This window comes from Amaranthus tricolor, chromosome 2 (assembly GCF_026212465.1).
Source record: "Amaranthus tricolor cultivar Red isolate AtriRed21 chromosome 2, ASM2621246v1, whole genome shotgun sequence".
NCBI classification, from domain to species: domain Eukaryota; kingdom Viridiplantae; phylum Streptophyta; class Magnoliopsida; order Caryophyllales; family Amaranthaceae; genus Amaranthus; species Amaranthus tricolor.
Window position 1 is genome coordinate 36,945,628 of NC_080048.1, and position 12,867 is coordinate 36,958,494.

At 28.1% G+C, this 12,867-nt stretch overlaps 1 protein-coding gene across 1 annotated transcript; it reads left to right on the forward strand.

The window, feature by feature from the left end:
* Positions 1 to 5,258: 5,258 nt before the first annotated feature.
* On the forward strand, positions 5,259 to 7,269 carry LOC130806226 (peroxidase P7-like). Its single transcript, XM_057671224.1, has 3 exons — positions 5,259 to 5,558; positions 5,686 to 5,877; positions 6,440 to 7,269. Exons 1-3 carry the CDS (start codon positions 5,346 to 5,348, stop codon positions 6,998 to 7,000), a joined length of 966 nt encoding a protein of 321 aa, XP_057527207.1. The 5' UTR covers positions 5,259 to 5,345; the 3' UTR covers positions 7,001 to 7,269.
* The last annotated feature ends 5,598 nt before the right edge of the window (positions 7,270 to 12,867 follow it).

The window sequence follows — 12,867 nt, forward strand, 5'->3', positions numbered from 1 at the left end:
TTTAGAGCCTAAAAAATTAAGAAATTTGAATTCAATTGGATCTATTCGGAGTTTGGACCCGTGAACACCTACTTGTAATTGTCCACAATTTGTTTATGCTCGTCAATCCTTATCAAAGAAATATAGCAAAATGCATGTAAAAACAACTATAAAATAAAATAAAAAAAATATTATTCTAGCAAATAAAATGAATCTCTCTGTCCCAATAATTTAGCATCCGCATCCTTTACATATTCTTTTCATTTCTTAAAATATAATGGAAGGTTCATTACTCAATCTAAATATTAGAATTGTTTGATAGAGGAAAATAGAGAGAATTTTGAGATTTTATTTTTTATTTTAGAATAGGTGTCAAAATCTTACAATAGGTAGTTGAGAAAAGTAATGAAGAGGATCCTAATACCCTTTACAATATGTTACTCCCTCCAATTCATAGAAAATGGGACATTTCCTTTTTCAAATTATTTAATGCACTTATTCAATGCTTAATATCTCTTATTATACATAACGAAATTTTATGAAAAGTGAATATTAATAATCTTTGCATTGAGACGAATCAAACAAGATCTCATTTAACTATGTTTTAATTTATAGATTAAAAATAAAATATAAATTAAAAATAATAAGTGAATAGTGTCAAAAAGTAATATTTCATTTTCTATTAATCGGAGGGGGTATTATTTTAGTGAAACAAAAAATGAGTTGAAAAAAAAAACAGTATGTACACAAGTTGATAGTAGAAATGAGTGTGGTTAACTAAAATGGTATAAATTGATCGATAGTACAAATTAAAATGGATAAGAGTAATGATATATAACTCATAACTGCCCGTTTGGTAGGTGGTAACAAATGGTTGTAGTGGGAATGAAAAGCTAGTGTAATTTTAGTTGAAAAATCTTTTGGCTATCTTGATGGCCATGCTTGTCTGCCTTCAATCATCTCATTTTCTTCATAAAATTCATTCCAATGCATTACTATTGGGAGATGTGGTATTAGAAGGTAATGAAAAATTGTACACAAAAAACTTTTTTGTGATCAAAGTTTCATTACCATGGGAATGATATGAAACTTTTAACGAAATTTTATACTATAAATCATTCCCAATACCTCCATTTAATATCACCAACCAAACGAGCCGTAAGAGCGTACCGAGTAATAACTAATAACTAAAGAGGTTAATAAAGTGGAAAGGAAAACTCTAAAAAACAACCGACACTAAAAGAAAAAAAGTAAATAAGGAAGCACTAAAATGTGGAATAATTTATATTGTTTATTAAATATACTTATTATATGTGTCCACGCAAGTTAAAAATATATTTGATTTACATAAATTTAACTTTCAGTTATATTAATTTTTGATGTATCACATTATAAATGGCGTCACATAATTATTTAATTATAAATTAATAAATTAATGTAATTTTTTATTTTTTTAAAAATATGTAGAACATGACAGTTATGCAAGATCATGTGCCATGCAATTACTCCCTCCATCTCTAATAAATTGTCCATATTAAAATATATATTAGAAAAGAGAAACTTAAACATGATTTTTCTTGATCATACATGTATATTCATGTAGATAATGTAAGATTCTCTGTGTATAAAATTTTAATATAAATATGTGATAATATTTTGTAAACGTTTTTAAATCTATTTAGATTTGAAATATGCATTGAAATTACCCAAAATAAAAAATGAACAAACTTTCAGAGACAAAGGGAGTATTTCCCATTCAACGATTTTCATCCATTTGTCACTCCTCTTTAGAGGTTGCCATTTATAAATTTTTAACTCTTTTATCATATTGTATGATATTTTAATTTCAAATATACTTTAAAATTCACTTAAAAAATTGCAAAAATTTTCTAGAGATAAAGGAAGTATTTCTATCCAATGATTTTTGTCCATTTGTTAGACTTCAGAGACTGGCATTTGAAAATTTTCAACTCTTAATATATTGTGTAATGTAATTTGATGATGATTGGTTGATTTATTTATTTTGTTCATTAAGGGCTTATCACAAAAATCTCTTAAGCGTTAATAAAATTTTTAAACATTAACTAACAATACTAGGGTAAATTTAAATGTAATTTTGCCATACAAGTTTGTATTGATACTTTTTCTTTGTCCGGTTCTTGTACTGCATACAAAGAGCTCAAATTTAATAAAAAAAGTGTTTTAACATTTAAAGTATTACTTTTTAATACAGGTTAAATGACGTGATAAATGTTAAATAAGTGACTAAAGTTAGTATTGTAAATATAAAAGTGGATATTTAGTTAGTTTAGTTGGGTTATTTAGTCCTTTTTATAATTGTCTCGTATTTAGACTGTTTTAAAATTAGTATTTGTGTTTTTCTTTTTAATAATATCCATAACATTTGGCCTTTTTACCAACTTTTCTATTGTTTGTAAATTAAGAGTAAAAAAAACTGTCAAATTTGCATGGATTATTGTAATGAACAATTTAAATTTTATAGGAGTAGTATCTTTGTAAAACTTAAGTTATTATTTATTAAAATTTGGAAAAGAATTCAATTGTTAAAAGTATCTTAAAAAAAGAAGAATTTGATATATTAAGTAAGTTCAATGATATTGAGAGGTATACTACCACATAGCAAATCCCATATTTTTATGTTTGCTTTTGAAATGCCCAATTTTATAATTGGAAAAATTATAATGAATAATACAACCGTTCGTTAATTTTTCTATAATAATACTAACTTTTAATTAACCATGATTAACACCAATTTAAAAGGATTTTTTATTAGAATAATATCAACTTTAATTTATTAACTAATTTACCAATTTTTTATCATATAATCTCCTTTAGTTTGATTTTTAATATGTTAGGGATTATCTAGGGAAACATCTTTCTAAGTAATTGGTATTATTCATGGTTAATAAAAAATTGATATTATTATTGAGAAATAAGCAAAATATTATAATATTTCTGATAATTTTCCTTTATAATTTAGGCATTTCAAAAGTAAACATATAAAAAATATTGGATTTTATCAAACCTTAAAATTGTAGACCATTAATTTAACATCATAAGACTTAATTATACAATGATTGAATTCATTGAAGTTCATGAAGTGTCTTCTATACTTAATTTACAAGAACATAGAAAAAGCAAATGAAGTAGAATAAGTAGTGATAAAAAAAATAGAGTAGGAATTGGAAAACCTATGAACAAAAGATACTACTTTTTTGCATTCCTTATGACTTCATTTTTGTAGACAAGTACTATACACACACTTTGTGGATCATACATATGAAAATTTTCAATTCTAAAAATCTCACTTTGTTAAATTTTATTTATCTTATATAAATCCAACATTTACATTATTTTAATTTTTCCTTTGAAAAATATAATCAATTTTAACTAGTAAAGTCTTTTATTTTTTATTCAGACTAGGTTAGAGAATTTATATAGATAAAAAAAGAGAGAATTAACTCATGACTTTGTACATAATTATAGTCATAGTCATCATTCATCAACCCAATATCCCAATCAAAAACAAGATTCGGTGGCCAATATATCCTTCAAAGAGAATATCAGAGAATTACAGTCAATTATACCCCAAAAAGAGATAATGCCTATCCGTCATAAATAAAGCTACAATGAATTAGGCCAATATCGAGATCATAATTTATGATATATAATATTGAAGGATTTAATCATTGTAGATTACATTTAAGCAAATAATTAGTCTTAACTTCTACTTTTTATCTTGTTGAATATGTGAATTGTTTATTTAAATGGGTCAAACTCTAAAAGACGGAAGGAGACGAGTTGATGCTAATGTTCTGGTACAGCTAACATATGATGAGAACTTCATTAATAACGATAGAAAGTGGGTAGCAAAGTCAAATTAGATAGCTTTGTTTAACCCTTATCTTATCCTCATGCCTACTTTTCTATAAACCACACTAATTAAATCTTCTCTAATCATCAAGTTGACTTACCCAAGTCATTATCTCAATAATCACGATTTCTTGTTGCTTGTTTTTTATATATGGCTCTTTTAACTTTTTTACTTAGTTTTTACTTTTTTTTTTATTTATATGCTTAGTTTTTATGTAAATTTATTTGTTAATTATTATTACAGATTAAACTTTGTGTTTATCAGTTGTAAATATAACGAAATAGAAAAATAATAGTAATTATTATATATATTCCTTTTTGTTATATTAAAGAATAAACGCATCATTTAAAATTATATATAAACTTAAAATTTTATGAAAAAAATCATTTATAATCTTTATATATTTAAGTTAATTGACATTTTTTTCTTTAACCTCCTTAATTTTCATGGGCAAAATTGCTATTAAGTAGAGGGATGACAAAATCTATACTCACCACCTATCCATTACTTATGGTGGGTGAAATTTTTTAATAAGACCCTGTCAATCTGAATACACATCTAAAATCATTTTCATAAACAGTGGCCAACATGCATGGGCAAATTCGGAAAAAATATACGTGATGCATTAATAACTAAAAATAATACAAATGGGATAAAAATTATTGTTAATGGCAAAATTTGACCTTTTTCACCTTATGGAAATGGTAACTATTTAACCAACTCAACTAAGTTTATTTTTTATTCTCTATTACAATACTATTAAATTTTTATAGCATTTTTTATCAGTTGTCACTCGTCTACCCCACTTACCCATTAAATCCGTCCCTACCAACTCGTTATATATACTCGTGATGATTGTATAATAAAGTGATAACACAAGTAGGGTTTATTATTAATTACATGGTCCAACTAGAGAAAAAAAACAAACTTAAATGACATCATTTTCCAAGTTCAACTCAACTGATTGTTGAAAATATCTATCCAAAGTAGACTAAATGTCACATAAAGTAATATAAAATCAAAGTAAACGCGCTTAGCTGAAAATTTTGACATTGCATGGCCTTTTTAGAGTACTAAATCTTCTAATAATGACGTAAGTTTCCCCATGCACGTTCTTCTTTTGAGTCTTCTAAATAAGTTCTAACACCTAATCAGGGTGGATCTAGAACAAAATCAAATAATATCGATAATATTAAAAAATATACTTAATGTAATTTTAACACAGATCAATGTTGTCACATTGCATAACTCCTACCAATTTAATCAACACATATATATTAACATTTATGGATATATGATTTTATATATAAGTTGAGTGTTGTCATTTGATAGGCGGGCCATTGATTCGCCCTTGAACACCTTGTTGCTCTACTATATATGTACTTACACATATACTCTTGTTACTCATGCAAAAAAAAAAGTTATATTTGTTTGTGATAACATATAAAGTATTTCGTTAAGTTATTGATTCATGGCATCAACAATTAAAAATTTAGCGTTTTTTCCTCTTGTTTTTCTCCTTTTGTGTGTTGATACTAACGCACAACTTTCACCGTTATTCTATTCAAGAACATGTCCTAATCTACAGTTAATAGTTCGGAACTCTATGAGGCAAGCTTTAGTTAAAGAAGCACGTCTTGGAGCTTCTATACTTCGCTTATTCTTTCATGATTGTTTTGTGAACGTGAGTATTTGAAATTTAATTTTGATCGTGAAATTTTGTTAATTAAATATGTAATTTAAAATGAAATATGATGCCTTAGACTAAAATATCTAATCAACTTTTATTTTGTCATTTTGGTAATTTTTAGGGTTGTGATGCATCTGTACTTTTAGATGATACGGCTACATTTACAGGAGAAAAGAATGCATTCCCAAATAAAAACTCAATTAGAGGTTTTGAAGTGATTGATGCTATCAAATCTAATGTTGAAACTGCTTGCAATGGTACTGTTTCATGTGCTGACATCCTAGCACTTGCGGCAAAGGAGGCTGTGTTCTTGGTAAGTAGTTTTCATTTTTGTAAAATGAGTTAGCAATCAAATGTCATTTTGATTAGATAAAGATTTATATTTCTTTGATTTTTGATTATTATAATAGATTATATTAAAATAATACATTATATTATGTGTATCTCTTATCTATATAAGTTGCATGTAATGTTTGCCACTGGTAGTCAATAGAAAATAACTTTTATCTCTAATAAGGGTAAAGTTGTGCACATCCAACCCCCTAAAGCTCACTTCGAATGAAAGTCAATTTAATGGCATCAGAGTAATAAAATTGGGTAATAATGAAAATTCCTCTCTTATGATCAATTATAAACATTGGATCGATATAGTTCTAACTTCTAAGTGATTTCTTTGGTTTTAATGCAAGCGTAATCTTACAATCATGCAATTTGAACCGTTTAATTATTTTATAATTATAAGTGGTTAACAACCCATGCAACAATTAATTAATAGATGATCAAAAGTTGCACGACCCATGCAACTTATTATTCTAGGAGTATATGTGTTAACGACTCATGCAACAATTAACGTTACAATCGTGCAATCTCAACAGTTGGGAGGGCCATCATGGTCAGTACCATTAGGAAGAAATGATGCAAGAACAGCAAGCCAAAGTGCAGCCAACACCAACCTTCCACCACCCACGGCGAGCCTCGCTACCCTAATCTCCTCGTTCGCCGCCCAAGGCCTAAACGCTCGTGACATGACCGCCCTTTCTGGAGCCCACACAATCGGTCAAGCTCGGTGCACCACCTTCCGGACCCACATCTACAACGAGACCAATATCGATCCTAACTTCGCCACCTTCCGTCAGCGCACATGCCCCGGCCCCGCTTCCGGAACAGGTGACGACAACCTGGCCCCACTCGATATTCGTTCACCTAATGGTTTTGATAATGGTTACTTTCAAGACTTGATTGCTAGACGTGGACTTTTTCATTCGGACCAAGAATTGTTCAATGGTGGATCCCAAGATGCCCTAGTTAGGTTGTATAGTTTAAATTTTAGGGCTTTTGCGAATGATTTTGTTAATGCTATGATTAAGATGGGAAATATTAGTCCACTTACTGGATCAAACGGTGAGATTAGAAAGAATTGTAGAGTTATCAATTAATTAATGTAATGGAATATTACAATGCACGTCTAGAGTATAAAACATACTTTGGAGCTGCAAACAATTAAGACCCTGAAATATGTTTTATACTCCAACGTACAATAGTTGATATTAGGGTACGGTCCAAAAGGGCCCATTAATATCGACTTGCTTTGAAGTTGTTATTCCTTAGATTTGCTTATGTATACTTATGTACGTCAAGTTATTTCATAGAATATAAGTGATTGTAATTTGTAATACTCAATTACACGGTGAAGTTGTTATTCCTTGGAATTTGTTCTTCAAACTATATTTTTTACATGTATCAATACTAAAAATTTTGTCAAATTTCACGAGTTTATATACTATTTATAATAAATAAAAAAGTAAAAGATAAATTTTTTATTAGACCGTCTCACCATGAGACGGCTTAATACGGGCTAAGCCAATTTTTAATTTCTTAAATTTTATGAAAAAAACTATTTTTATTTAGTTAACTGATATGTAAATTTAACTTTGGGCTACTTATATGGACTCGTTTCACGGTGAAACGATCTCATACAAGACTTACTGAAAAGTAAATTATTGCTTAAGAAAATATTTTTTAAACTAGGGGTCTGTCTCTTAGGTTACTAAATGAGTGGTAACTTTAACATATAATTTACAATGAATAATTGTTCACTATTAGCAATAGTAAATTAAGTTTTACTTGACTTTTTGACTAAATTTTCTATTGTTTAATATTAGTACTGGCGAAAAATCATTTTAGAAATTATATTTGGGAATTTTTTATTAAAAAACGTTTTTTTTTTTAATTTTCCTAGGAGTATTAGGGTCTTGTGGAAATTGGTTTGGATCTGGTCGCTGATGGGCTTCATCTGGGCTTAGTGCCTTTGTGTTGGTTTATCTATGTGGTGGGCCTTGTTTCTTCTTTATTTTGGTGTATGCTGCATTCGGCCTTGTTGCTTTGGTTTGTTTTGAGGGGTTTTGTTCCTTCTCACGGTTTCATGCTCGACTATATTAGACTAACTCATGTAAACTTAGTGTGTTAAAGTGATTAATTAAAATTTTAAAATGATTAATGACAAAAATAGGTTAATTTTATAGGCTGTTCTCATGGTGAGACGGTCTCATACCAGACGAGCCGGCCTTGCCTTTTTTTCTTATTGGGTTCCCCTAGTCGTTTAAGCAAGTTATTATGAAGATGATTGCTAAAAAAATAGTTGTTGGTTATTAGGTGTACAAAAAAATATATTTAAAAGTCAAAAGTTAATGAAAAAGTTAATATGAATAGCTTTTTGATTTTGGCTTTAACATTAGTTTTTCACATGGCTTAAAAGCTATTTTCCAAACATTTTTTGAGTAATTTCATCAACCAAAAATCAATAAAAAAAGTCAAGAAAAAAGTAAAGTGCCAAACACCCTCTATATACTACCCCTAGCCCCTATGTCCCAAGTATTTGCAACAACACGCTAGTGTAAAATTATTAAAAAATGGTGGGCATGATTAGATTGTGTAGATATTTAATTATAGATAAGAGAAAATAAAAAAGGCATGCGAAAATAAGAATTAAAGAAATTAATGAGGACATTACTCAAAAAAACAAATATGAAAAACAAAAATGACAAATTCCATAGGGATTGACAAAGTATAACTTTTGCGCTAGAAAAAACTATTATAAAAAATAAAACTGAATAAGACTAAATCGTTTTAAGTTTGTTTGACACAATTTGAGATAAACTAAAATGGTTTGTTCGTATTAAAACAACAAACTGAGTCAAACTATACCGTATTAATTTACAACTAGATAGATTTCTGTGTAAAATACGGATGCTATAAATATTTACTAATATAATTTTATAATATAATTTATTTACAACATAAACTTAATTATTAAATTTGTGTATCAATAATATAATTATTAAAGCGAATAAATATTTTATAATTATATTAAAACATATATATGAAAAAAATAGAAAAAGAGTTACAAATAATCAATAAAATTTATCAAATTGATTATCGTTAATCTATATTGATGAAATCATAGAACCCAAGTAAGAAAAATAGTACATGTTTTAATGAGTTAATTGTTTCCTTAAATATTACATGTTTAATATTAAAAGTTTCCTTATCAATAACAAGAAAATGGCTGAAAATTTTTTTAATAACAGTGTGACACGTGTCTCAAATTGTTTCTTCATTAGTATATTTTATTGTTTATTATTTATTGATATTGATGATTGATTTAATTTAAGTGTCAAATCATACCAAAGCAAATCATATACTTCATTTGTTCCATTATACTAGATACACTTTCCTTATTTAATCTACTCTAATTATTTGCTGTTTACTTTTTTATGCAAAATAATAACTATATGCATGTCTATTTTGCCCCTATTTTTTCTTTACCTCATACCTAATTAACTTATACGCATATCTTTAAGATGTTAAAACAACCTTCTTTATGCAAAGATACCAATTTCAAAATTTTTAAATAAAACCTTTATATAACAGGCAAAATAAAACAAAGAAGATATACTCTAATTGAAGTTATATAAAATTAGTGATTTTATAAGATTTGACCAGATGTAGTCAAAAAATATAAATGAATACCAAGACAAAAAAGTAGTTGCTAGAAATTAAGTATTGTTGATTGTTTTATAGAGGGGAGGTCTCAAAAGACAGATGCATGCATTGATCCATAGCAGGACTAGAGCTGCTTATTTAGGAATTTGGTCGAGCCTAAACCTAATAATATACAAAATTTGTCTTAAGTTTGAAATTTATTGGTTGGCACTTGGCTATTAAATGTTTTTCTTGATTTGTGTTTGTTGGCTTTGAAATATGCAAAATAATTCTAATATTAGGTATAGCTTGTTGCTTGTTATTAGAGAAAAAGTGGTGTAACAAGCTAAAGAAAATGAAAATAATTTTTCTTAAAGAAAATGATGTTATTTTAAGAATTTTTTTATTTTTGATTATAAATTAATTTTTTAGTCAGGTTAAATAGTTGTACGTATACTCTCACCCCGCCAAAAATTTATCTACGTTTTCTTTTTAGTCTGTCCTATTAAATTGTCTAACATTCTTTCTTTAATTTTGATTTATACTTTTAACTTATTTTTTCATTTTATCCATACTTTTTCATATTTTTCCACAAATATACTTTTATACCACTTTTATCATTTTTTTTTAATTTTCACATCATTTGTCACTATACTCTTTCTTTGGAATAGATTGAATCAAAGGAAAGATAAATAGATGAAGTAAAAGACAAAATGGTAGGAAATTGCGGAAGTTTGACCGAGTAGTACAATGTTCATTATGGTCGAGTTGGAACATTTCATAGCATGTGGCAGTCATGACTCATCACTAATATTGTATTCATGGAGTAAAAAAACACCTAATCCTGACACTAAAAAGTCTTGTATAAACTTAGTTCACATTATTTTAGAATATATTAACTTTAATAATATTAAAATAATAAGTATTTTTATTTGTCTAGTACAAATAAAACAAGTGCAATCATTAAATAATACATGTTATCATTAAAATATTATACATTAAAATAGTATGAACCAAGTTTATTTTTACGACCAAAAACTATTCAAGTATTTCCATTCATTCATTCATTTAATAGTTGGATCATTGTAGTACTAGTAGGGGAGGCTACTGGCTTCAGGACCCAATCTAGAATCACAACATGCATATCACACTCAGCAGCAAGTATTATGGAACAGAGGAAGTAAATTCACCACCACCTACTTCATTTGACTCATTGACTCATTCATTCATCTCCATTTAGTACTCCTACTTGTGCCTCTGATCATGAGGCTTTATTTGGATGTTCGTGCGAGATTTGGGTAACATTTGAAACATACGTAAAGTGTTGGTTAGGCACTGATGACATGAGTAATATTTATGGATTTTGCATTGCATTTCTCTGAGCTTGAGCAAAAGTAGGCATAACTTAAGGCGAATACGAGTATGAATAGTTAGTAACTCACATATTAGAGCTTTTTATAGATAACTTTGAGATTAAAATCAAGAACAATGATGAAATAATATATATTAGGAATAAAATCGGTAACTTTATACTTTTTTCTAGGCAATAATTAGGTTTTTCATTTAAGCATATTTCTCTCATTATGTGTCTAGATTTTATAAAAAAAAATAGCTTATGAGATACAAAGAGAGAAATTCTTTATCCTTTGGCACTAAGAGAGAACAATGAATAAATATAATAATATAAAATGACAAAAACTTGAACTCCAAGTGATTTGCAAAGTCACAATGAAGAACTTGTAGTTTTAGGGATTGAGAATTTTAGAGTGATTTTGATGTGCCATAATACTCTTCTTTACGTAGTTTAATCTTATGTGATTAAGATAACTCATGTCGCTGATGCATGTACTTAATCGTGTAAAGTCAGTCAAAACAGACGCCGACTTTACCAAAAAGGTCTATGACTACCTGTCGAGGCTTGGGTTTGGCGGTTCTTTGATGCCTTGTCTTGAAATTCCTACATTTTGATTTAACTTTACAAAATAACGAAGGAATTGTCAAGATTTAGAGATTTTTCGAGGCATAGGTTCAATGAGTCGTCAACCATTGCAAACTACTTTTCCTTGTTTTTCTTTTGTCTTTATACATTATAACGTATTTCACTACTTTTACCTACTTCATCGCTCTTCCTAATCTACCACTTGCCACTTATGTTTCGTTTGGAAACTTATCCTAGAACGCTTGAACTTCTCAAAAAATAGTCTTACTTGTCAAGAATAGTGACCATATAGTGAGTGCAAGGACATGAGATTTATTAGCCGACTATTCGTTTGCATTGCCCTATACCACCCACCCTTCTCCACACTCATGCACCTCATACCTAGCCACTTCATAGTCGCTCACCTCATATCCTCAATTTAATGTCTATAATCTAACTTATGCGCAGGGCATTTAGGGGTGTTACCTTGAACAATAACATATATTTATTGATTTCAGCTTATAGGTCATTCAATTTTTCTTGAATTTCACCTACAATGGTAGAGTTATCATGTAAATATTGAAAATTTGAGTCAACCGCAAATAATAATTGAGACTACATAAATACAAATGTAAAATTTTCCTCACTATTTTAAATGTTTAGATGCCTTATATCACTTTAACTATTAGCTTTTTGATGTATCAATTAAATCGGGTCAAGACTTTTCATTAGTTTATAAACAAAATAATAAAAAATGCATAATTTGCACATCTTAAACGTTTAAATGGTAGTATTACATCAAAATCTATTTTAATTATATGGTCAAACATTTAAAATATAAAAAGGTTCATATTTTGGTTTTTTAGTTCTACCCATAGATAGAATATATTATAATATTATATTATACTATTAAAAAACACTAGGACATTCAAGGGTCATATTGGGCAAAATGTAATGGAAATAAACAAGACTTGAATGTGAGATCTCAATGGGAATTAATGGATACTTAGATTTTTATCCTTTCTTTTCATTAAAGGTAAAATAATCTCTATATAAAAACAAGTCTCAAATTTCAAGTTTGTTAGTATATTTTCCCAACAAATACTAATTAGTCATTATTTTTAAATAAACAGTCCAATTTAAAATTACAATCACCATTTCAGAGTCCACCAAAACAAACACCATCTAAATTCTATTCTCATACACAAATCATAATTTCAGATCAACCTGATTTTATCAACTAAACTTGCTTACATGTTAAAATATTATACTTATATCATTTATTCTACTTGCTCAAATTTCAACCAAATTCAAAACTTAAAATGAGGATTGGGTGATTGATCAGAATTATGGATTAGTATAATGAACAACAATGGTCGATAACTTTGTATTTCAATCTCAGAA